At 36.9% G+C, this 27,953-nt stretch overlaps 1 protein-coding gene and 1 non-coding gene across 2 annotated transcripts; both read left to right on the top strand.

The window, feature by feature from the left end:
* The first annotated feature begins 15,559 nt into the window (after positions 1-15,559).
* UBQLN2 (ubiquilin 2) lies at positions 15,560-18,953 on the top strand. The gene has a single exon (XM_053580423.1). The coding sequence runs from the start codon at positions 15,873-15,875 to the stop codon at positions 17,745-17,747; it is 1,875 nt and encodes a 624-aa protein (XP_053436398.1). The 5' UTR covers positions 15,560-15,872; the 3' UTR covers positions 17,748-18,953.
* Positions 18,954-21,786: 2,833 nt separating this feature from the next.
* On the top strand, positions 21,787-21,927 carry LOC128578588 (U4 spliceosomal RNA). Its single transcript, XR_008377740.1, has one exon. It is a non-coding gene; the product is annotated as a U4 spliceosomal RNA (small nuclear RNA).
* Positions 21,928-27,953: the final 6,026 nt, after the last annotated feature.

A 27,953-nucleotide genomic window follows, 5' to 3' on the forward strand; every position in this document is an offset into this window, starting at 1 on the left:
TGAAAGTCTGTCTCTAAAAAGAGAAAAAAAAAAAAAAAAGACAGACATTTTACATCTGTAGTATTAACCTGTATGGAAGTGGAACACATTATTCTTAGTAAAGCATCACAAGAATGGAGAAACAAGAATCCTATGTACTTAATTTTGATATGAGGACAATTAATTATCTCACTGCATGGTTGGGGTGGGGGAAGGGCACACCAGAGAGAGGGAAGGAGGGAGGAGCTGGGGAGTTACATTGTGTGACAAACCTTTTGGAGGTGGATAAAAACAATAAAAAAATAAAAAATTAAGAAAAAATTAGAAAAATAAAGAAATATTCATCATGTTTGAAGAATTTGACAAGATTTCATTATGTGGTTAAGCCATGATAATGCGGACATACTACATTATATTTTTTCAATCTAAATTGAATGAAATCTTGATTGTTTTTGGTTTATTGTGATGTTATGATCTTAAGTACTCTATATTTCATACTGGGTGAAATTTATTTTTTTTATAATTAATAGTTATTTCATGTACAATATATAAAGGCACATTAATGGACAACATATGAAAAATGATAAGACTCTTCCTTCACATATGCTGACTTAAAATGTTCAGATGTAAGGGGAAAAAAGCTTCAGAACTGATTTGTGAATACTATAGTTGCAAGAAAGTTTCAAGTTTGGGGAAAAGAAAAAAATCACAAGATTTGGCTTTAAATTCAGTTTTATTAGGTAGTTCTGAGATTCAAAGGAAATTTAAGTTAAATCTTATTGTTAGGCTTCTTTTTAGACGATCCACTTAATATGCTCTCTAATTCTTTTGAATTTCCTTTATGAAATACTTCCAAAATGAACATTCATAACTACATTTTATATTTAAAAATATATGTGCAATTTCCCCTCAAATTGGGGCCTCTTTTTGTGTGTATTAATGGAAAGTTATGGAGGGGAATGGTATATTTGAGAACGATTTGTTTAAATAGAGTAATTAAAATTAAAAAATTAGTCAGATAAAAAAATGCAGCATCAGCTATGCTATGGATGAAATTGAGTACTATGAAATATATTGGGATGAGGAAAGTGACCTTTCTCAAGACACTGGTAATGTAGAAAATAAAGAAGAAGATACTTCTGATATTGACAGTGAACAGAGTTCTTGGCCTTCTATGATGCATAAATAACACAAATTTATTACTGGTAATAAAATTTCTTCTACCTTGTAATGTTCTGTGTTTTGTAATTATTTGTTACATAAAATTTCTTGTACCGGCGGAGAAACATGGCGGCCGAGTGACAGATTCCTTGCATCTGGGCACCGTGAGTCTGGGGAGATAGGACACCAGGTATCTCTCGCTGGTGGAAACTTCCTATCATCGCCCCTGTGAGGATACAGGGAGTCAACGAGAGACTTCTGGACCCCAAGAGGAGGACTAAAACAATGGAAAAACGGCAAGTGGTCACATGTGTTCAATCCCTCTAAACCAGCCTGCAACTGTAAGCTCAGTAGCAGCGAGACTGCAAACCAGAAAGGCCTTACCAGTGAACTGTTTTGGTGTCTCTGGACTTGGCACTCAGTTGAACTGCCTTGGGGAGAGCCTGAGAGGGAGTGCGGAGAACTTTGGCTGTTGTCTAGGGCCCCAGTCAGAGCCGCTGAGCCAGACGGAGCTAATAGTGTTTGACTCTGGGTCACAGGCAGCCATTGTGAGCGATCTGCCCCTGCAAGCTCCGCCCTCAGGGTCACAGAGCTAGAATCAGGTGGGAGTTGGTAACCAAGAGACCAAGTAGCCTAAGGGTGGGGTCTGTGCTGCCTTGCAGCCCTAACCCTCAGGGGCAGAGTGAGACCGATTTTGGCACACTGGGTAAGCGGATAGCCACTTCAGCAGTGATTCCAAAAACAAGCACTTTCCTGGGAAAGCTTCTGCTCAGCAAGTTTACAAGTTCAAAGTGCCTTTTAAGTGGGCTGAAGAGAGATTTAGAGTGTTTACCTGCTGGGGGTTGAGAAATCAGCAGCCTCCAGTCGTATCAGAACTGTGATGAACATCTCGTACCCCAAAAGACCACATGTTGCCCAGACAATATTCAATAACACATACATACAGCTTTGTTTTAGGTAGTGTTTTTTTTTTCTTGGTTTGGTTGTTTTTTTGTTGCTTTTGATGTTGTTGATGTTGTTTTGTTTTTTAATTTTAACCTTTTCGATACAGATCCTTTTTCTTTCTCAATTTTTCCAGTTTAATTATAATTTCCCATTGCTGCCTTGTTCAATAACTAGAACTTCATTTTTGCTAATGTTTCTACTGCTATTATATAGTTTTTCACCCAACTTTATCAAATAAAGTTTTCTGTTTGCTTGTTTTGGTTTGATTTATAGGATTTTTGTCTTTCCTCTCTACTTGGTGGAGGTGGGGTACTGTGTCTGATCAGGTTAGCAAAGAGCTGCTGACCTCAAGGGAACCACCCAACTGGGCACCAGCACAAGGTGGGGTTTTTTTAAGGTTGTGTCAAAGTACCCTACTGTACACCTATATTGTTCTGTCTCCCTCTTTCTGTGCCTCTCTTCTTTTTGACAATATTCCTTTTACTCACCACATCTCCTTTCTCTATTTTTCTTTGTTTTTCTTATCACTCAGTCCTCCTTTCTTTCATCCATTTTTTGCTCTTCAACCTTCTCACCTTTCTGGTCCTGTAACCCTTAGTCCACAGGCATGAGAACTTAAAGGGCAAGAGGAAGTGAAAGGAAAATTAGGGCAAGGAAACATATAAAAGAAATCAATCATGAGGAAGAATCAGCAGAAAACTCCAGGTAACATGAAGAACCAGTCCAGAACAACCAAGCCAAGGGACCATGAGGTAGCTACTGCAGAAGATTCCACCTATAAAGAAATGTTAGGAATGACAGAAAGGGAATTTAGAATACACATGTTGAAAACAATGAAAGAAATGATGGAAACAATGAAGGAAACTGCTAATAAAGTGGAAAATAACCAAAAGGAAATCCAAAAAAAGAATCAAATAAGAGATGAACGATATGAACAATACAAAAAGGATATAGCAGTGCTGAAGGAACAGAAAGAGTCAATTAGGGAACTAAAAGATGGAAGGGAAAGTATCAGCAACAGGTTAGACCATGTAGAAGAAAGAACTTCAGAGGTAGAAAACAAAGTTCTTGAGATAACTCAGATAGTAAAAGAGGCAGAAAAGAAGAGAGATAAAGCAGAACATTCACTGTCAGAATTATGGGACTTTATGAAGCGTTCCAACATACGAGTTATAGAATTCCAGAAAGGGAAGAAGAATGCCCCAGAGGAATGGAAGCCATACTAGAGAATATTATAAAAGAAAATTTCCCAAATATCACCAAAGATTTTGACACACAGCTTACAGAGGGATATCGGAAAACAGGTCGCCTCAACTCTAACCGAGCTTCTCCAAGACATATTGTGATGAACCTATCCAAAATCAAAACAAAAGAAAAGATTCTGCAAGATGCCAGGAATAAGCGCCAGTTGACCTACAGGGGAAAATCCATCAGAATGGCCGCAGACTTCTCAAATGAAACTTTACAAGCAAGAAGACAACGGTCATCTACTTTAATGTACTTAAACAGAAGAATTTCCAGCCCAGAATTCTGTACCCTCCTAAGCTAAGCTTAAAAATTGATGGAGAAATCAAAATATTTATGGATATACAAACATTGAGGAAATTCGCCAGAACAAGACCAGCTCTACAGGAAATACTTCAACCTGTTCTGCACACTGACCACCACAATGGATCAGCAGCAAAGTAAGAACTCAGAAATTAAAGGACAGAACCTAACCTCAACACTAATGCAAAAGATAAAACTAAGCAACGGACTCTCACAAAATAAGACGAATAGAATACTACCACACTTATCAATTATCTCAATAAATGTAAATGGCTTGAATTCTCCACTGAAGAGACATAGATTGGCTGACTGGATTAAAAAACACAAGCCATACATTTGCTGTCTGCAAGAAACACACCTGGCTTCAAAAGACAAATTAAAGCTCCGAGTCAAGGGTTGGAAGACAATTTTTCAGGCAAATGGAATTCAGAAGAAAAGAGGAGTTGCAATCTTATTTTCAGATACATGTGGATTTAAAGCAACTAAAGTCAAAAAAGACAAAGATGGTCACTTTATATTGGTCAAGGGAAAAATACAACAAGAAGACATTTCAATTATAAATATTTATGCACCCAACTTAAATGCTCCCAGATTGTGGAAACAGAACTTACTCAGTCTGAGCAATATGGTATCTGATAATACCATAATAACAGGGGACCTTAACACTCCTCTTACAGAGCTGGACAGATCCTCTAAACAGAAATTAAACAAGGATATAAGGGATTTAAATGAGACCATAGAACAACTGTGCTTGATAGACACATATAGAACACTCCACCCCAAAGATAAGGAATATACATTCTTCTCATCACCCCATGGAACATTCTCCAAAATTGATCATATCCTGGGACACAAAACAAATATCAACAGAATCAAAAGAATTGAAATTTTACCTTGTATCTTCTCAGACCATAAGGCACTAAAGGTGGAACTCAACTCTAACAAAAATGCTCGACCCACCCAAAGGCATGGGAATTAAACAATCTTCTGTTGAATAACAGATGGGTGCAGGAAGAAATAAAACAGGAAATCATTAACTTCCTTGAGCATAACAACAATGAAGACACAAGCTACCAAAACCTGTGGGATACTGCAAAAGCAGTTTTGAGAGGAAAATTCATCGCTTTAGATGCTTACATTCGAAAAACAGTAAGAGAGCGCAACAACAATCTCACAAGTGATCTTACGGAATTGGAAAGACAAGAACAATCTAGGCCTAAAATCAATAGAAGAAATGAAATATCCAAATTCAATCAGAGATCAATGAAATTGAAAACAAAAGAATCATTCAGAAAATTAGTGAAACAAGGAGTTGGTTTTTTGAAAAAATAAATAAAATAGATAAACCACTGGGCAGACTAACGAGAATTACAAAAGTAAAATCTCTAGTAACCTTAATCAGAAATGATGAAGAGGAAATAACAACTGATCCCACAGAGATACAAGAGATCATCTCTGAATACTACCAGAAACTCTATGCCCAGAAATTGGAAATGTGAAGGAAATTGATAAATATTTGGAATCACACCCTCTCCCTAGACTCAGCCAGGAAGAAACAGAGCTCATGAACAGACCAATTTCAAGCACTGAGATCAAAGAAACAATAAAATATCTTCCAACCAAAAAATGCCCTGGTCCAGATGGCTTCACTCCAGAATTCTATCAAACCTTCAAGGAAGAGCTTATTCCTGTACTGCAGGAATTATTCCAAAAAATTGAGGATGAAGGAATCTTCCCCAACACATTCTATGAACCAAACATCAACCTGATACCAAAACCAGGAAAAGATCCAAACAAAAAGCAGAATTTCAGACCAATCTTACTCATGAATATAGATGCAAAAATTCTCAACAAAATCCTAGCCAATAGATTACAGCTTATCATCAAAAAAGTCATTCATCATGATCAAGTAGGCTTCATCCCAGGGATGCAAGCCTGGTTTAACATACGGAAGTCCATAAACGTTATCCACCATATTAGCAGAGGCAAAAATAAAGATGACATGATCCTCTCAATAGATGCCAGAAAAGCATTTGATAAAATCCAGCATCCTTTTCTAATTAGAACACTGAAAAGTATAGGCATAGGTGGCACATTTCTAAAACTGATTGAGGCTATCTATGACAAACCCACAGCCAATATTTTACTGAATGGAGTAAAACTGAAAGCTTTTCCTCTTAGAAGTGGAACCAGACAAGGTTGTCCTCTGTCACCTTTACTATTCAACGTAGTGCTGGAAGTTCTAGCCAATACAATTAGGGAAGACAAGGAAATAAAGGGAATCCAAATGGGAGCAGAGGAGGTCAAACTCTCCCTCTTTGCTGACGACATGATCTTATACTGAGAGAACCCCAAAGACTCAACCACAAGAATCCTAGAAGTCATCAAAAAATACAGTAATGTTGCAGGATATAAAATCAATGTCCACAAGTCAGTAGTCTTTGTATACACCAATAACAGTCAAGATGAGAAGCTAATTAAGGACAGAACTCCCTTCACCATAGTTTCAATGAAAACGAAATACCTAGGAATACCTAACGAAGGAGGTGAAGGATCTCTATAAAGAAAACTATGAAATCCTCAGAAAGGAAATAGCAGAGGATATTAACAAATGGAAGAACATAGCATGCTCATGAATGGGAAGAATCAGCATTGTTAAAATGTCTATACTTCCCTAAGCAATCTACCTATTCAATGCCATTCCTATCAAAATACCAACATCGTACTTTCAAGATTTGGAAAAAATGATTCTGCGTTTTGTATGGCACTGGAAAAAACCCCGTATAGCTAAGGCAGTTCTTAGTAAGAAAAATAAAGCTCGGGGCATCAGCATACCAGATGTTAGTCTGCACTACAAAGCCATAATGGTCAAGACAGCACGGTACTGGCACAAAAACAGAGACATAGACACTTGGAATAGGATTGAAAACCAATAAATGAAACTAACAACTTACAACCACCTAATCTTCGATAAACCAAACAAGAACATACCTTGGGGGAAAGACTCCCTATTCAATAAATGGTGTTGGGAGAACTGGATGTCTACATGTAAAAGACTGAAACTGGACCCACACCTTTCCCCACTCACAAAAATTGATTCAAGATGGATAAAGGACTTAAACTTAAGGCATGAAACAATAAAAATCCTCAAAGAAAGCATAGGAAAAACACTGGAAGATATTGGCCTGGGGAAAGACTTCATGGAGAAGACTGCCATGGCAATTGCAACAACAACAAAAATAAACAAATGGGACTTCATTAAACTGAAAAGCTTCTGTACAGCTAAGGAGACAATAACCAAAGCAAAGAGACAACCTACACAATGGGAAAGGATATTTGCATATTTTCCATCAGACAAAAGCTTGATAACTAGGATCTGTAGAGAACTCTAATTAATCCACATGAAAAAAGTCAACAATCCCATATATCAATGGGCAAGAGACATGAATAGAACTTTCTCTAAAGATGACAGACGAATGGCTAACAAACACATGAAGAAATGTTCATCATCTCTATATATTAGAGAAATGAAATCAAAACAACCCCGAGATATCATCTAACCCCAGTGAGAATGGCCCACATCACAAAATCTCAAAACTGCAGATGCTGGTGTGGATGTGGAGAGAAGGGAACACTTTTACACTGCTGGTGGGACTGCAAACTAGTACAACGTTTCTGGAAGGAAGTATGGAGAAACCTCAAAGCACTCCAGCTAGACCTCCCATTTGATCCTGCAATCCCATTACTGGGCATCTACTCAGAAGGAAAAAAATCCTTTTATCATAAGGACACTTGTACTAGACTGTTTATTGCAGCTCAATTTACAATCGCCAAAATTTGGAAGCAGCCTAAATGCCCACCAACCCAGGAATGGATTAACAAGCTGTGGTATATATATACCATGGAATACTATTCAGCCATTTAAAAAAATGGAGACTTTACATCCTTCGTATTAACCTGGATGGAAGTGGAAGACATTATTCTTAGTAAAGCATCACAAGAATGGAGAAGCATGAATCCTATGTACTCAATTTTGATATGAGGACAATTAATGACAATTAAGGTTATGGGGGGGAAGCAGAAAGAGGGACGGAGGGAGGGAGGTGGTGCTCTGGTGTGTGTCACAGTTTATGGGGGCAAGACATGATTGCAAGAGGGACTTTACCTAACAATTGCAATCAGTGTAACCTGGCTTATTGTACCCTCAATGAATCCCCAACAATAAAGAAAAAAGAAATTTCTTGTAGTATAATATGTTAAAAAATAAAGGCTAAAATTCCTTTATAATACCAAAATTACCCCAATATAGATAAATACAAAATGGAATTAAAAATTAAAAAGAACATTTTTTTTTTCTAAAGGTTTGAGCAAAAAACGTGGGTGCACATTATATGTGGAAAAAATACAGTACTTTTCTCCACAGAATTTTTGTTCTAATTTTATGTGTTTTATGTTTAAAATCCTTTCATTGGTCACCCTATTCATACTACTTTACCACAAATACTATACAACTTAAAATTAATTTTAAAGGATAATTGTTCTGTATTAAAGATAAATCCTTCATGTTCTCACTGATATGTGAAAGATTAGAAAGGTGATCTCATAGAACTAGAAAACGGAATAGTAGTTATTAGAAGGGGAAAGAGGGAGAGATGGGGAAGATTGCTTGAGTGAAACACAATTACAATTAGATAGCAGGAATAAGATGTACAAAGTGTCCCAAAAGTTGTTCCTAAAGTTGTCATACATAAGGAAAATAAGAAATTGTATCTAAGTAAACTTTATTTACAAAATATTCATCACAAATTTTATAAAATATTTTAGAAACATTCTCAATGTGTTGTACACCTCTTTGTAAAACTTTGTGATGGATATTTTGTAAATAAAGGTACATGTAGCTACAATTTCCCACATTCCCTATATATGGTGACTTTGGGGGCAACTTTTCGGGCACCATATAGTGCTCTATGGCACTATAGGATGACTATAGTTACAATGATTTATTGTCTATGTTCAAATAACTAGAAGACAAAATGTTAAGTGTTACCACCACAAAGAATTGGGTTTTAAGGTGATAGATATGCTATACTATTTGATTATTAGACATTTTATACATCTACCAAAATATCACATTGTACCTCATATATGTACAATTATCATGTGTCAATTAAAAATAATTTAAAAATTTATTTTAAGGGGCCAATTGCAGTGGCTCCCACCTGTAATCCTAGTACTCTGGGAGGCCGAGGCAGGTGGATTGCCTTGAGCTCAGGAGTTCAAGACCGGCATGGCAAAAGTGAGACACTGTGTCTACTAAAAACAGAAAAACTAGATGCATGTGTTGGTACATGCCTACAGTCTCAACTACTTGGGAGGCTGAGACAAGAGGATTGCTCAAGCCCTCCATCATCTGTAGACCACAAGTCTTTTCAGTTTGTACCTGGGTATTTTCAATGGCTGATAAGCCTAGACTGCAACATCATAATTTGTTAATGAATGCCCTCTGAAGATGTGAATCTGAAGATATCAAGCTATGTAAAAGCAAATAAATACCATCCACCCTATTTATCACATATATAAATTTGCCTTCTGAAAGAAGTCACCTTCCAGAGATTTGTTTTACAATTCAACTGCAATTCCCTTTCTTTCTCTGTTGTTATTGGAGATTCCCAAGTGTCTTCTTTCATTTTTATGACTTTCTTCACTGACACTAGAGTCATAGGAATCCACATGCAATGCATATGGAGAAAATGTCTCCTCCCACTGCTGCAGGTATATTTCAGTTGTTATTCTAGTTTACATTTTGGTAAATTATTGTTGGTATTCTGATTTTTTCCCAATGGTGACACATTCCCATTTGACTATAATGTAGTTAATGTCAACTCTTCCTTATGCTGTAAGTTAAATAGGCTTCTAGGGCTGTCCTGAAAAGTTAGCTTTTGCTGTAGGTGATTATTTGTATATTTATATAATTGTGTTGGTCCCAGAGCATTTTTAATAGCTATAAAATCCTCTATAGCTTCCATTGTATTCTCAAAGGTATTAGGCACTGATGGCCTCGTATTCACTTTTTCCTGAAACTTCTATTTCATAGTCACTTCTGCCATATTCATCTGAATTGGATTCATCGACTATAGTAGTTATTCTACTCATTTCTACCTTTGGTTAAAACATCCACTCTCCTGTTTTTCTTTTAAATGCCAAGTCATTCATTTTACTTATTTTTAATTGTATCTGAGCATTTTATTATCTCCGATTTCTTTTTAATTTTCCCTCTATTGATGTTATAAATCTTGAAGGAATTTAGTTATTCTATATTCTTTTAAAGACACTCAGGAAATGCAAATTATGCTATAGTTATAAAATCACATCCTACATAGCACAGAGAGGCTTTCACTCTCTTGTCATGTTTTCTCAAGTCTCAGTTTTCAATTGGAAGTCCCTCAAAGTCATGGAAAGGCACTATCATCATCATCTAAACAAGGGTGTTTGCCCTAATACAGGCATATTTATATATTTCCGGGGATGACTATTCCTCCCTTTAACAAAGTGAGCCAATTTACATTCCTGGTCTTTTTCAATTCACCTCAGTGTTTAAGTGCCTCTACTCTTCAGGAGATAGAGTGAGGGACAGGAAAGTTTATTGAGCTCTTCCTTAAAGGATCAAAAATTCCCATCCTTAGGAGCCAAGTAGAAAAGGAAATAAATGAAGTGGACCTGGTAGAGACAGTCAGATCAGAATACATTCCTTATCCATGGGAGACAGCCACAATTCTGTTCCAGTCAAAGCCTTTCATGTTATGAGCCCAATGTAGCCATTTATTTTGGAAACAGAAGCTTCAAATCTTGATTTGTACAGAAAGTTTGTCAAGTTTTAGGTATTGGCAGGCCAAAGTCAGCCCAGTAGCTGCCAGTCTGTAATTTATGTCCTATCCCTAGAGTTTAAAGTGAGTATCTAACACTAGAATTTCTGAGCATTCAAGAAAGCCTGACTTAATAGGAAAACTAAATGAAAAAGCAAAATTATTAGAAGATTATAGGGACCATGGGGTCAGAACAGGAATAATAGGTAATTTGAAAGTACATCTCCAGAACAGAATATATATCTTCCAGATATGACAGTATCTTTGCTCTGATCCTTTACAAGTTTTGTGATTTTTTTGTTTCATTTTTCATTTCATAATTTAACTTACCAACTGGAAACTTATTTCATTTGATTTATTTTCAGACAAGGATGTATATCACAGCGATTATTGTCTATCTCATGCACTTATTGCCTATAACTACAAACCTCAAGAATATGCATATTAATCTCATTTTTGCTGATGAAGAAACTGAGGTTTCAAGAAATGAATGAACTGCTCTAAGGTCACACAACCATAAGTGACCAAGCTGGGATTAAAATATGAGTTTGTTTAGCTCCAGCTCTTGCCACTATTCCACAATACTATCTCTCTAATTTTGACTACATTATTTGTCCCATTTTCATCAAGAGGAGTAGAGAACAATCATGAAATTTCACTTATGCTATGAAAATACGCTCCTAGAAGACAACACAACATTTTATTAGTATGATCATCTCAAGGACTTAATAGCAGGAATTACTGACTCAGGATAAATTTCTAAAAGTGGAATTGCTCAGTAAAATTGCACATTTTATTAAACTTTTTGTGTTTATTAGCAGATTATCCTTCAAATAAGATGTACTTTTGAAGTATCATAATTTCCAGAGGAGTATGAAGTACTTGTTTCCTGTAATAATAATACTCATACAGTGCTTACTATGAGCAGGTCACTATTCTAAGTGCTTAAAATATGTTATTTATTTGATTTTCAAAGTAGCTCTTCATTTCATAGATGAAAATGCTGAGGTACAGAAAAGTTAGGTTACTTGTCAACATCATGTCACTAAAAAGTGGAGGAAACACAATTTAAAATTTGGCAGTTGGATTAACTATGTCAAGACTAGATATTGTATTAGATTTAAAATTTTATTGACAAAAATATATTTCACAGGTATTTTATTTCTAATCTGTATTTTTTATTTAAAGAAGATAAAATAATTTTTTTCTTTATTTCCTTCCTTTCACTTTTCTTTCTGACAATTTTCTTTTTTATAAGACACTAGTTAATGTTCTATGGCTATTTTGACCGCAGATGGTTCATTTAAAAAAATATATTTGTAAGAAGTATGTGTATGTCACGGATAGATGTCATGTGTTATATATGTTGTAGTTTTTTTTTTTTTAGTTTGTCTTTACCCTTTAAATTTTTCTTGTACTCTTGATTTGAAGTTTAAAGTGCTTAATTAATGAAATCTACATTAACCTTTCCATTTGTAATTTTTCTTTGTTGTTTTAGAAGGTTGTCACTATGTCTCAGTTGCATAAATATTTACTCTAATATTTTTCTGCACATTTTGTTCTTTTGTCCTCTTTATTTTATCTAGAATTCATTTTAGTATTTGACATGACAGTTCATTGCTGGCACTCTTTCCACTTCTCCAACATTGTTAGGGGTTTATTACTTAACTTATTTCTGTCACTTCAGAATTGGGTAGAGAAGAGAAGTGGTGAAAACATAAGCTCAGGTAGCACCATGAATAAGAAAGTTTGTTTTAAAAATAGCTAGTTATCTTATTTCTTACTCTTTTTCTTACATGTGTCTGACGTGGTTATGGTTTCCTACTTTTTGAGTATTTTTTGAACAAATGGCTGTATCTTCCTAACAATGTAATAAAGTCATCAGTTTTCCTTTGTTATCAACCAAAATTTATATAAAGTATTTTCTCATAATTAAAAAATACCCTATATCTGTTATTAAATGTACTCATGCAAGTCTAGTTTTTGTCTATTTGTCTTAATGAATGCTGTGTTGTTTGCTAATGAAGACATATGTGGTCAACTACTAGACTTTATTTTATTGATAACTCAAAACATCAAAATTGATGTATTTTAAAATAAAAGGTCAAAAAAATCACATGGTAAAAGAAGAGAACTCAAAGAAATTTGTAGGAGGTTCAGCAAGCCTGGGTGTGTAAATACGCTTTTGCCCTCCTGTTGTGTGCTTTGGTAAATGAATTATAAACTAAGAGAATCATCAGCTAATAATGGTTTATGTATTTGGCATATTTATTCAAAGAATTTCTTAGATTTACTTAACCAACTTTACATTTTCTGTTAATTTATTAACACTTGCTTATATCATATTATAGATGAATTCCCTTTCTCTCTTTTTTTTGTTCTTTTGTCCTCTTTATTTGGATACCTAATTCATTTACTTTCACTGTATTTTTGTTTGGCATTTAAGGTCTTCCAGTGTAAAAATTTGACTCTGATTTCATTCACATTCCACTGCATAAATCAAATATTATTAAACTAGAGCTTGATAAGAATGCAGACCTGACCAATCGCTTAAGCCCAGGAATTGGAGGTTGCTGTGAGCTCTGACACCACCGCACTCTGCCAAGGGTGACAAAGTAAGACTCTATCTCAAAAAAAAAAAAAAAAGAAAGAAAGAAAGAAAAGAACGCATATTCCTGCACAACATTTATTTCACTAGGCTTCAGGTGGGGGCTCAGAAATCTTTATTCTTAACAAGGCTTCCAGGTCAGGAATAGGGAAATACTAGTTCTTTTTATAAATTTATTCTAATAAGAACTTTGTGGTTTGTTTGTTTTCCAGACAAGGTCTGTGGCCAGGGTCAGAGTGCAGTGGAGTCATCATAGGTCACAGCAACCTCAAACCCTTGGGCTCAAGGGATTGTCCTGCCTCAGCTTCCCTAGTAGGACTATGAGCACAGGCAACCACACCCAGCTAATTTTTTAAAAAACACGTTTTTGTGGAGATGAGGTCTCCGTGTTGTTCAGGCCTATCTCCAACTCCTGGCCTTAAGCAATCCTCCCACCTTGGCCTCCCAAAGTGCTAGGATTACAGGCTTGAGCCTCCCCACCCCACTTCTAGAAAGAACTTTAATTTGTAATTTAACTTTCAGCATTCAATTTTGTTTTAATTTTCAAATGGTTTGGGGGGGTTGTTCATGCTTTCATTATTAATATCTAGCCTTATTCTATTGAAATTAAAGATTACCTATAATATTTTATTAATATTTTCTTCATAGTTCGAAAAAATGCAGCCATATTAAAACAAATACAAATATTTTCACCACCTAGAATTAACTGTTGCTGATATTTTACCATATTTGCTTCCATTTTTAAGATAAAAATGCATTTTTACAGATTTAATTCAATTTCCCTTTAATCACTATCCTATATTTATTCCACTTTCTCTTTTTCATGGGGGCAACTTTGGCATATTTCTAATAGAATATTTCACATATACATATGAATGCATCTATAAATCCATTAGCATGTTGTTTGGTATATGCTAATTGATTAGGTTTTTTTATTTGAAGCTAATTCATTTCTTTATCTCTGTATTCTATTAATTATATTACTCATACTATATTAATCAACTCCCCTATTGATGGATATCATATGCCTGTATATTTTTGTCTTACTTTTAGATTTATTAAGGTTTTGTTCACCTAATGACCTGGAAATGCTATAAAATGTTCCCTGGATACTTAGGGGAGGGGAAGGATTTTCTATATGGTCAGAAATGTATAGGTAAATTTGAAAGTATTTCTTCTATTTTTCAAATTCTCTTTCTCTGGACTACTGTATCTTTGTTGCTCTTACTTAACCTGCAATGAAATTAAGTAAATTTGTCAATGTCTGCCACTACTATTGTGTGCCTGTCAATTGGTACCTTTACTCTTCCCCTAAGATACCTTTCTGCCATGCATACATGTAAATGCAATTAGAAGATTCAAAATCCTATAAAAATAAGAATTGTGTATAATTTTGGCACTAATAACCACCAATAGCATATTGGTATAATATCGTCCATTTTTTTTACATATACACATACAGTTTACATATACAACAAACTTCAAAAATCAGTATAAAATAAAAATATATATTTTTTTATATTTAAATACACATACTTGTATAGTTTTTAACTGTACAGCAATAGATAAAGCCCAAAGTGAAAATACTCTGTGATTTACCCGTAACTGTAGTTTATTTCATTCATAACTTTAAAGATACTTCATATCAACCACTCATTTTTTTAAATTATAGTGAATATAATTTTATTCTATGATATTATCATGTGCATGACTAATCCCATGTAAACAGACATATTTAAGTAGTATATTTAAATGCTACAGTGAATATACATTTTATACATATATTTTTGTGCATCGTAGGTGAAGTGTCTAAATAAAGCATTTCTAAATAGAGATAGACACATTTAAAATGTTGACATATACAGTATTTTCAAATTGTCCTATGATTATAACAATTCAAACTTTAATCAGTATGATAGTACATTTTCACAGCTCCCTGTCAGCTAGGATTAACATTATTTTTCATCTTTTTCAACAAGATAAGCCAAAAGTAGAATTTCATTGTTTTAATTTGATTACTAGTGAGATTAATCATCCTTTTTAATGTCTACTGGCCATTTGCACTCCTTTAGTACAATGTGCTCTACTGCCTAGTTTTCTCCACTTCCCCCGTTGGGAATTGTTCCTCTTTAGGCTTTTTCAGAATTCTTTATTATTCGTTTTTCGCCTTTAGAATGGGATTGCTTCCATTCAAGCTTTCATCCCTTCACTACCTTACAGATTGCTAATATACATTCTCCATTGGTCTTTCAGGGTCTATTATAGAAGCTGGCTCCCTCCCTGTCGGTCTCATATATTTTCTTTTCTTCTCTCTCTCTTTGTTTTTCTCTCTCCCTTTCTCCCTGTTTTCTTTTCAGAGCAGAAGTTTTGGTTTTGACTCAGCTAAATCTATCAATCTGAGCCTGGCGCCGCGTCAGCAGAGGGGGCGGGGAGGCGAACGCGTAGCCGGGGGAGGGAAAGGGGCCGGGAGGAGCAGGCGGAGCTGTTGCGGGAGTTGCTGGGAGTGCGCGCGGTCTGATCACACGCGGCGGCGGCGGCGGCGGCGGCGGCGGCCCTGAGACTTGATCGCTGAGACCTCAGCCGGCGGCCTACGCCCAGCCCTTTCTCCACTGGAGGACTAGGAAACCGCAGTCTTCATCACAGAGGTACGGTGCTCCGCGCTCCCCGCCAGGTCCAGCCCAGCCCTCTGCGGCGGCGCCTCCTTCCTCCTTCCTTCTCTTTCTCTGTCGCCCGCGCCTTCCCGGCCAGCCTGCGTCATCGCGGCCGCCATGGCTGAGAACGGAGAGAGCAGTGGCCCCCCGCGCCCCTCCCCCGGCCCTGCTGCGGCCCAAGGCTCAGCCGCCGCCGCAGCTGAGCCCAAAATCATCAAAGTCACTGTGAAGACCCCGAAAGAGAAAGAGGAATTCGCAGTGCCCGAGAATAGCTCGGTCCTGCAGTTTAAGGAAGCGATTTCGAAACGCTTCAAATCCCAAACCGATCAGCTAGTGCTCATTTTTGCCGGAAAAATCTTAAAAGATCAAGATACTTTGATCCAGCACGGCATACATGATGGACTGACCGTTCACCTTGTTATCAAAAGCCAGAACCGACCTCAGAGCCAGTCCACGCAGCCTAGCAATGCCGCGGGAACTAACACTACCTCGGCGTCAACTCCCAGGAGTAACTCCACACCTATTTCCACAAATACCAACCCGTTTGGCTTGGGGAGCCTGGGAGGACTTGCAGGCCTTAGCAGCTTGGGCTTGAGCTCTACCAACTTCTCTGAGCTCCAGAGTCAGATGCAGCAGCAGCTCATGGCCAGCCCTGAGATGATGATTCAAATTATGGAAAATCCCTTTGTTCAGAGCATGCTTTCGAATCCCGATCTGATGAGGCAGCTCATTATGGCCAATCCACAGATGCAACAATTGATTCAGAGAAACCCAGAAATCAGTCACCTGCTCAACAACCCAGATATAATGAGACAGACCCTTGAAATTGCCAGGAATCCAGCCATGATGCAAGAGATGATGAGAAATCAAGACCTGGCTCTTAGCAATCTTGAAAGCATCCCAGGGGGCTATAATGCTTTACGGCGCATGTACACTGACATTCAAGAACCGATGCTGAATGCCGCACAAGAGCAGTTTGGGGGTAATCCATTTGCCTCAGTGGGGAGCAGTTCCTCCTCCGGGGAAGGTACACAGCCTTCCCGTACAGAAAATCGAGATCCACTACCCAATCCATGGGCACCTCCACCAGCTACACAGAGTTCTACGACCACCAGCACGACCACATGTAGTGGTGGAGGCTCTGGCACTAGCTCCAGCAATACTACTGGGAACACTGTGGCTGCGGCTAATTATGTTGCCAGTATCTTCAGTACCCCAGGAATGCAGAGCCTGCTACAACAGATAACTGAAAACCCCCAGCTGATTCAGAATATGCTGTCTGCGCCCTACATGAGAAGCATGATGCAGTCACTGAGCCAGAATCCAGATTTGGCTGCACAGATGATGCTGAATAGCCCGCTGTTTACTGCAAATCCTCAGCTGCAGGAGCAGATGCGTCCACAGCTCCCGGCTTTCCTGCAGCAGATGCAGAATCCAGACACACTATCAGCCATGTCAAACCCAAGAGCAATGCAAGCTTTAATGCAGATCCAGCAGGGGCTACAGACATTAGCCACTGAGGCACCTGGCCTCATTCCAAGTTTCACTCCAGGTGTGGGTGTGGGGGTGCTGGGAACCGCCATAGGCCCTGTAGGCCCAGTTACTCCCATAGGCCCAATAGGCCCTATAGTCCCTTTTACCCCCATAGGCCCCATTGGGCCCTTAGGACCTACTGGCCCAGCAGGTCCCCCTGGCTCCACCAGCTCTGGTGGGCCCACTGGGCCTACTGTGTCCAGCTCTGCACCCAGTGAAACCACGAGTCCAACATCAGAATCTGGACCCAACCAGCAGTTCATTCAGCAGATGGTGCAGGCTCTGGCTGGAGCAAATCCTCCACAGCTGCCAAATCCAGAAGTCCGGTTTCAGCAACAACTGGAACAACTCAACGCAATGGGGTTCTTAAACCGTGAAGCAAACTTGCAGGCTCTAATAGCAACAGGAGGTGACATCAATGCAGCCATTGAGAGGCTGCTGGGCTCCCAGCCATCGTAATTACATTTCTGTACCTTAAAAAAATGTATCTTATTTTTGATAATGGCTCTTAATCTTGAAACACAGAAAATAGTGCTTTACTTTCATTTTGATTCTTTTAAATCTGTCTAGTTATAAATCTAATACGATGCATCGTAAGGTGGAGGCCTTCCTCCTGCCTTCCTTTCTCCCTCCTCCTTTTGCCCTTTTTGTCCCTCTCTCCATACCTCCTGTCTCCTTTCCTTCCTCCCTCTTTGTTTCCTTCCTTACTTTCTTCTTTTCCTTTAGCTTTCTTCCTTCTCCGTTTTGAATGATGAAAATTAATTTTGTTTCACTTAAAGGTGTTGCATGCATACATTTCTGTTTATTCTGCTTTTATTGTGATTTTTGGAAACAGGTATCATCTTTCACAGTTGGGTGAACAAGTTTTGTCCTACAGATGTCCAATTTATTTGCATTTTAAACATTAGCCTATGATAGTAATTTAATGTAGAATGAAGATATTAAAAACAAACGAATTATTTGAAGCTCTCTAATTTGTGGTACAATATTGCTTATTGTGACTTTGGCATGTATTTTTGCTAGCAAAATGCTGTAAGATTTATAATATTCATTGATCTTTTTTGCTATATTTATACACATTACATACAGTAAGCACAATCGGAACTATACATCCCCAAAATACTATAATAGAATCTCTGAGCATATTATCTGTAATCAAAATGAGAACAAGTACAAGAAATATTTCTGCAGCTAGGTGTGTCTCAAAATTTTGTAGAATCTTACAGCATCTTTGATAAACTCAGTGAAAATGTTGGCTAGGAAAGTTCAGTTAAAACATAGTAGAAATGTTTATCCTGGTATCTCTAAGTATACATTTAATTGTACAGAAAATTTACAGTGTAATGTTGTGTCAACATTTGCAGATTGACTGTATGTATATTACCTTAATCTTTGTGCAGCCTGAAGGATCAGTGTAGTAATGCCAGGAAAGTGCTTTTTACCTAAGACTTCCTTTTCAACTTCTTCCAAAAAGAGACCCTAATATGCATTTTGATTTGAAATTGGAAATGTAACTTTCACTGAAAGTGTCATGTGATGTTTGCATTACTTTTAACTGCTATGTATAAAGAAAAATGTATCTTTTGACTTCATCAGTTACTTCTCTTGTGCACAGGGAAAAATACATTAAAAATGGCTAAAAAAAATAAAAAATTTAAAAATGGATAAATCTTTTCCTTTTTGCCTTCTGGCTCTAGAGTCATGTTTACAAGGTTATCCCACCCTAAGATTACATAAATCTTACCCTGTATTTCTCTAACTTCTATGGTTTTATTTAAAAATTTTATTTGCCATATCTAGAATTATTTTGACGTACTGGTTTTGGTATTCTAAATAATTTGCCCCCAAAGTTTAGCCAGTTGTTATCTTCCCCCTATATTTGAAATGTCATATATATACATATGTACACACACACACACACATATATATTCACATACACTTTGTTCTGTGATTGGATTGTCTTTTGTTCCAATGCATATCATATCCCTGGTGCACTAGCCTATGGTTATTGAGTTAGAAATACAATTTCTTGTCTGTTAGGTTGAATCCCCCTTCAATCTTTTTTATTTTAGGTTTTTACATTTTTTGACATGTTTATTTTACCAAATGAACTTTACCATTTACAGGGTTTTCACAAAAATAAATTGGGAATTTAGTTGGGATTGTCTTAAATTGATATGATGGTGAGAACTACACAATTGCATTGCTTTCCAGAAACATGGTATGTTGCCACATTTTAAAAAAGCTTTTTATAACCTTCAAGAGAGTTTTATTTAATTAAATCCTGTGTATCTTAAAATAAATGTATTTCTAGGTAATACAGACACATAGGGAACACATTGATACTGCTAATGGGAGCTCTAGAGAATAATTTATTTTCAAAGATTATTTTAAATTGGCAATTTATTGAAATTTTTAATTTCAGAAAATTAGTTGATCTTTTTGTGTTTTTCCTAGTAATCAGTCATATCAATGATGTTATAAGTATATGTTCTTCTTTCCAAAATTTATAACATACTTTTTGACTGCCTGGGTTAAATATTTCTACAACAGTTGCTAAGTAACTGTAAAGGTAATGAAGGTGGCAGTGACATTTTTGTCTTTCTTCTCATTTTAACCAGAATGTTTGCTGTAGCAATTCCAAATTGCATTTTGTAAAAAAAACATTCCTCTGGAAGATGGGCAAATAAGTTTGCGAAATGCTGTACACTAAAATCCATCTTGGAAACTCAGTGTGCAGTAAATGTTGGTTGGTGTTACTTTTTTAAAATAAGTAGGTTCTTCCATTAAAAAAAAAAAAAAAAAGCTATCTTGTCTAAGTCAGCATATCCAGAAGTTATTTGAGTAAGGAGCCACTTTTTTCTTCTATTAAACACAATAACATTTGACCCATTATAGGGTTACTCAGAACCCCAACTTAGGAAATGGTAATTTATTATTTTACTGCTATATGATGCCGAGTGTCTGAGAAAAGCAATACCTGCCATAATAAATTTAAAAATTATAATGACATAGATGATTTGATATGGAAATAAGTACCAAAACAGGAGGCATAGAAAATAGCAATAAATCATTCTCCGTAGGAGAAACTGGACATTGTCTGGGGACTGCCTTAGCCGGTTTTGTGATGAATTTCTTTCAAACATTCAAGGAACAAATAATTCCTTAATTAGTTTTGCCAAATTTTTATCTACTTTTTAATATATTTTGTTTTCTCTCTGAAAAGATATAAGTCTTTGATTTTTTAATTCTACAGTTTCTCTGTTTCGTTTTGTTTTGTTTATTGGTTTGTTTTTTGAGACAGAGCCTCAAGCTGTCACCCTGGGTAGAGTGCCATGGCATCACAGCTCACAGCAACGTCCAACTCCTGAGCTTATGCGATTCTCTTGCCTCATCCTCCCAAGTAGCTGGGACCACAGGTGCCCACCACAATGCCGGGCTATTTTTTTGGTTGTAGTTGTCATTGTTTGGCAGGCCTGGGGTGGATTCAAGCCCGCCAGCTGTGGTGTATGTGGCTGGCGCCTTAGCTGCTTGAGCTACAGGCCCTAAGCCATCTGCTTTCTTGTTTATTAATATTTGCTTATAACTTTATTTTGGCCTCTTTTTTTATTTCTTTTAACTATTCTTCCTGTATCTCTGACATGATGTAATTTCCTCCCATTATGTTGCAGGCTTCTTTTACAGGCTCTGTTTTTGTTTCATGTTTTCATTTACAGTTGATCCACAATTTATCCATCACTGAATCAAAAAGTGTATATCCTGACCTGCTATTTCCCCATCTCTAATAAGAGTGGAGCTATTCTCGTTTCCTTTCACTGCTCAGTGGATTGTCACCCCCTCCCTAAACTTACACTGGGTGGCTGAGAGGTGTAAGTTTGTATTACCACTGGCTCTGTGATACAACAAGATGAGGTAGTGGGAAGGGAGCTAGGGCCAGGGCAAACCCAGTAGGAGAACTTCACCCCCAAAACAGATTTCCTCATTTGATCTTTTGGCCTTTACTTCAGGTATCAGGTATCATATATCTTTTAGAACTTATGTTGTGGGGGCAGGGGAAGGAGGGAGAAAATCTACAATGTCGGAACATAGAGGCTCTTGAATCAGGTTGAGACTACAGTATTTGAGAAACCATGATTAAGAGACAACTATATTTGAGTGTGACTAGCTTCCCTCTCAGAGGGGGTGGCTTGCTCCAAATTCTGATGATCTTCCTTGTTACAATAGGAATAAAAGGAGTAATTGTTCTCAAGAACTAGCCCAAGGATTGGGGTGTCAGGAGATACATTTTCCTGTGCCTCATATTTACCAAGGGATTCAAATTCAGGTTTTGACATTATCCTCAAATGAATTGATAAGTCTAGCCATAGAACCAGACTGACCTAGTGAAAAATGTTTGTCATACAACATAATATAGTACATGTAAAAATATATAAACTATTTGGTAATTTTGATATTTCTAACTTAGTATTATTTTATTTAAAAAATATACTGGGAGATTAGCTTTGCACAATGGCAGTATCGTAGCCAATGAGGTTTATCCAAGGCGCTATTATTGCTAATTGAAAACTCTTCCCAATATCCCGCCATGATGACTTGAAATATAGTAGGCATTGGAAATTTTTGACAGTCTCTACAGAGACTGAAATAAATATATTTGTGGAAGGAGGCTTAAATACAGTGAGGTTACACAAGGTTCAACTTGTAAGAGGTTCTCATCCCAGTCATTTCCATTGCCTGCCCCAATCTCCAGTCCTTTCTCTTTTAAACTAGATGATATTAATGTATTTCTGCCAGTATTTTCCCGATTTGTCAAGGATGTCACAGAACTTACTCATATAGGTGGCATCTTTCAATATGGCCCCATCGGCATCATGTGTTTCGGAAATTCCTTGAGAGTTTTTCTGTCATTATTTGTATAGGCTTTGCTCATTTTTTGTCTCCCTGTGGTCACTTCTGTTATTTACTGAAGGAAGGGCAAGAATTAAGAACCTTCTGTCATACTACCATCTTCTCAGAACTCTATTAGAAGAATTTAGGGGAAAAGCAATTTTCTGAAAATAGAAACAGGACACATGATTTGTTAGAGATCAGACTGTACCCATCCCAAAGAGCAAGCTTCATCAGGTGATGTATATACTTGCCTAGTTTTTTAGATACTTTGATAATGGGTAAAATCCCTTGGCAAAAGCTGCTTTAGAAATAAACTCAAAAGTTTGGGCAATTCAACCTTAAGAAGTTGTTTGTCCCACCATATAAGGACAACATTATTTGCCAAATGGATATGAATTGAGGCATATAGCTCCAACTGTATTGACATATCTGAACACAGATTTGGGCTCCCTAAGAGAGCACTTTAAAAATCCAAATTATGATTTCTTGGCCAAATGTGTAAGGTAATTTTAGAAAGACTCTGTAATTCATTATTAGAAGAATGATGAGTAAGCAAGAAAGGAAAAGATGATTACTCCACTCTAGTATATTTCACAAAATTGTCTTGTCACACTAAATTGATTTATCTGTTACATTGGAATAGCAATAATAGCCAGCGTGTTCATTGTTATGTTCAATTGTCATAACAACCCTATAAGAAAGCAGTATTATTTTTTCCAGTTTATAGGTGAGGAAATAAGCTAAATGAAATTAAGTGACTTATGCAAGTTCACACAGCTAATAAGTGACAGAGTCAAGATTTGAACCCAGTTCTAAGATTCAGAGTGTGTGGTCTTAATCAGTACACTATACTGCCTCCTCAAAGGTCTATTAAACTATACTTATCTATTAATACATCATAGTGATTTATAATAAATTATATACTACGTGGCCTCCTAGGTGGTATTCAGGAGGCACATTAGTTCTTGTTAAATGAATACATCTCTGCTACTATTGCCCTTCACCCTGGAGGAAGTTACATAAAAATACACATATGAGAATCAGCTCTGTCACAAATCAATAACTGCAATTTAGAGCTTTGCCTTTCTTTCTTTCAAAGTGCAGCTAATATCTAAACTGTCCTTCAGTAAATTTCTCCACAGTAGACTAATACATATGGCCTGTCTTCAAATTGGCAATCACATAAGCCACTTGGGCTTCAGCTGCACTGGAGGATGACTGACTAGTTGAGCTGCTTCCTAGAGGTCTCAGAAGGCAATAAACATTGTGTATCTCACCAAAGCATTTGACAGTTTCTCAAAATGTCCTTGAGAACAAAATGGAGTAACATGAGCTAGATAATAATGATAGGACAGTAGACAGGTTAGTAATTTAAACTGATAGTGTTCAACTATGTGCCAGTGTGGACAGAGGTTTCTAACCTTAGATCTGTCCCATTGAAGTTTTTTCAATGACTAGCATGAAAATATAAAATAGCATGCTCATCTCTGTATAAATAATATAGAATTAGAAAGCAGACTAAATGCACTGGTTGTCACTGGCAAAATCCAAAAAAGTCCATAGAGGCTGAAAAAACAGCCAAATCTATCAAGATTAAATTGAATATGGTCAAATATAAAGTCTTGTATCAAAAATTTAGATACCAAGGGTAATTGGTTATGTAGCTTAACAATACTATATGTGAAGACAACTCTAGTTTTAACATACTACAGTTCAAAATGATCTACTCATGTGAGGTTATAGCATACACACACAGAATGAAATATTAGGCCCCATTAATAGAGGCATGATATCCAGAGCAAGGAAGGCCTTTATATTTTATTATTTATTTATAGATTTTGTTGGAGATTTGGATCATATTAGAATACCACAATTAAGATGGGATGAGATAACCTGAAATGTGACTTAGGTGGTAACTTGTTTATAATAGACACAGAAGAATTATTAAAAGGATAAAGAATATTTTATTCTAAAAACAGGTTTGTGGATTTTTTTTTTTTTCAAATAATTAAAGGCCTATCTGGTGAAGGAGCGGTAGTGTTTACTTGGAATACCTCCAGAGAGACGATCAGTTCAGGTGCTAAAAGAAGTCAAAGATTTGGCTTACTGTTTGCAACTTTCTAGCAATTAATTGAAGATACCTTTCTTTCTGGAGCTGCTTAAACAGAAACTCGCTTGACAGGAATGTTCATGAATGGTTTTATGCATCTGGTAGAAATTTGGATTAGAAGACATCCAAGATTCTTTGCAAAGTTAATGTTCTCTCAAGTGAATTTTCCAGTTCCTTATTGAAGTTGCAAAATCAGTTGTTCCAGAATAAAATGTCATGGACATCTATCTTATATTTTAGTTTAGTAAACAGCACCTCAGGAGTAGGCTGCACACATTTTTTGACATACAAGATCTAGGTTGGCTGGCTCAGTGACTCACACCTGTAATCTTAGCACTCTGGTAGGTTGAGGTGGGTGAATTGTTTGAGACCAGCCTGAGCAAGAGGTAGATCTCATTTCCACTAAAAATAGAAAAATTAGCCAGGCATGGTGGCAGGTTCCTGTAGTCCCAGGCACCTGCCTGGGACCTCCTGATACTCAGGAGGCTGAGGCAGAAGGATTGCTTGAACCCAAAGGTTTGAGGTTGCAGTAAGCTACAATGATACCCCTGCACTCTACCTGGACGACAGAGCAAGACTGTGTCTCAAAAAGATTAAAAAAAAAGAACTAGGTTAATTCACCATTTATTTGATTTTGTAATGCTACACATTAATAAAAGGACCCAAACTACACGTTATTAAAGTGAATGTCTCAAAGTGCTGAGAGCTTGGGAAATGATGCTTATGTTCAAAGGGTTCGGGTTGGAGGGTGACAGCTACAGATCTACTCTGACCTCCTGTTTCTCTTGATAAAATTCTCCTACCCCTTCTCATTCCCAGTAGTGGTTAAAGTGGTATGAAAAAGATAAAACAGACAGTGGAATGTGAGATGTGATAGAAAAGGTATTTTTTAAATTCCATGTATAATTCTTTAGTTATAATGATTTATTTACAACAAAAAATTAATGTTTATATGTTACCTTACATGCCACCCAAGTGGGTATCATTACATCAAATAAGTTGTCTTAAGATTCTCAGTCACTATACTTTATGTTCTTTACAATTTGCCCTAGAAATTCAAAGAGTCTAGGGAAGAGCATCCTGGTATCAGTAAGAAGCTGAAACACACAAAACACATCAAATTCTTTGTTTGAGAAATGTGAATTGAATCTCAAATATATGTATGAGTGTGTGTGTGTGTGTGCATATTCAAATACTGATGAACTACCTTCAAACATTTCCCCTGTAGTTATTTGCCTTCTTCATGTGCCTTGACCTAAGTGAACCTATCAAAATTCTTGTCTTCTTGCTTCACTTAAACTCTTTTTTTTTTTTTTTTATTGTTGGGGATTCATTGAGGGTACAATAAGCCAGTTACACTGATTACAATTGTTAGGTAAAGTCCCTCTTGCAATCATGTCTTGCCCCCATAAAGTGTGACACACACTAAGGCCACACCCCCCTCCCTCCATCCCTCTTTCTGCTTCCCCCCCATGACCTTAATTGTCATTAATTGTCCTCATATCAAGATTGAGTACATAGGATTCATGCTTCTCCATTCTTGTGATGCTTTACTAAGAATAATGTCTTCCACTTCCATCCAGGTTAATACGAAGGATGTAAAGTCTCCATTTTTTTTAATGGCTGAATAGTAATCAAAACATCCCTGAGATATCATCTAACCCCAGTGAGAATGGCCCATATCACAAAATCTCAAAACTGCAGATGCTGGCGTGGATGTGGAGAGAAGGGAACACTTTTACACTGCTGGTGGGACTGCAAACTAGTACAACCTTTCTGGAAGGAAGTATGGAGAAACCTCAAAGAACTCAACCTAGACCTCCCATTCGATCCCGCAATCCCATTACTTGGCATCTACCCAGAAGGAAAGAAATCCTTTTATCATAAGGACACTTGTACTAGACTGTTTATTGCAGCTCAATTTACAATCGCCAAAATGTGGAAACAGCCTAAATGCCCACCAAACCAGGAATGGATTAACAAGCTGTGGTATATGTATACCATGCTTCACTTAAACTCTTAATCCCATTTCTGAATGTATTCCTGTATCTAGATGGCTTCAGCTCCTTTGACTTATTTTTAAATAAAGTTTTTAAACATAGTTTTGTATTTACATAAAAATTAAGACAATATGGAATTCCAACATATTCCACATCAAAATGTTCCCTATTGCTGACATTTTACATTTGTATGTGTGTTTGCTATAATTAATGAAACAATGCTGATACATTTTTATTCGCTTAAGTCCATGTTTCATTAAGATTTCATTAGTTTTCACCCAATGTACTTGTCCTGTTCCGGTGTCCCATCCAGGATACAACATTATATTTATTTATTTATTTATTTTTTATTATTAAATCATAACTGTATACATTGATATGATCATGGGGCATCATACACTCGCTTCATAAACCATTTGACACATTTTTATCACAGTGGTGTACATAGCCTTTCCGGCGTTATCTCAGTTACTGTGCCAAAACATTTACATTCTACATTTACCAAATTTCGCAAATACCCCTGTAATATGCACCAAAGGTGTGATCCCACCAATCCCCTCCCTCTACCCACCCCCCCCTTTCCCACTTCCCCCTATTGTTAAGTTGTAGCTGGGTTATAGCTTTCATGTGAGAGTCTCAAATTAGTTTCATAGTAGGGCTGTGTACACTGGGTACTTTTTCTTCCATTCTTGGGATACTTTACTAAGAAGAATATGTTCCAGCTCCATCCATGTAAACATGAAAGAGGTAAAGTCTCCATCTTTCTTTAAGGCTGCATAGTATTCCATGATATACATATACCACCATTTATTAATCCATTCGTGGATCGATGGGCACTTGGGCTTTTTCCATGACTTAGCCATTATGAATTGGGCTGCAATAAATATTCTGGTACAAATATTTTTGTTATGTTGTGATTTTTGGTCTTCTGGGTATATGCCCAGCAGAGGAATTACAGGATTGAATGGCAGATCTATTTTTAGATCTCTGAGTGTTCTCCATATATCTTTCCAAAAGGAATGTATTAATTTGCATTCCCACCAGCAGTGCAGAAGTGTTCCCTTTACTCCGCATCCACGCCAACATCTCTGGTCTTGAGATTTTGTGATATAGGCTAGTCTCGTTGGAGTTAGATGATATCTCAAAGTAGTTTTGATTTGCATTTCTCTGATGATTAAAGATGATGAGCATTCATTCATATCTCTGAAGGCCATGCGCCTGTCTTCTTCAGAGAAGTTTCTCTTCAAATCCCTTGCCCAGCCTGCGATGGGATCCCTTGTTTTCTTCATGCTGATGTGTTTGAGTTCTATGTGGATTCTGGTTATTAAAACTTTGTCAGAGATATACCCTGCAAATATCTTCTCCCATTCTGAGGGCTGTCTGCTTGCTCTGCTTACTGTGTTCTTAGCTGTGCAGAAGCTTTTTAGTTTGATCAAGTCCCGGTAGTGTATTTTTGAAGCTGCTTCAATTGCCTGGGGGGTTCTCCTCATGAAATACTCACCCAGACCAATTTCTTCAAGGGTTTTCCTTGCATTCTCCTCTAGTATTTTTATAGTTTCATGTCTTAAGTTTAAATCTTTAATCCAATGAGAGTCTATCTTAGTTTATGGTGAAAGGTCTGGGTCCAATTTCAGTCTTCTGCAGGTTGCCAGCCAGTTCACCCAG

This window comes from Nycticebus coucang, chromosome X (assembly GCF_027406575.1).
Source record: "Nycticebus coucang isolate mNycCou1 chromosome X, mNycCou1.pri, whole genome shotgun sequence".
In the NCBI taxonomy this organism is placed as follows: domain Eukaryota; kingdom Metazoa; phylum Chordata; class Mammalia; order Primates; family Lorisidae; genus Nycticebus; species Nycticebus coucang.

Excerpts from the sequence above, each read along its gene's own strand:
- UBQLN2 (XM_053580423.1), top strand. The coding sequence starts at position 15,873 with ATGGCTGAGAACGGAGAGAGCAGTGGCCCCCCGCGCCCCTCCCCCGGC.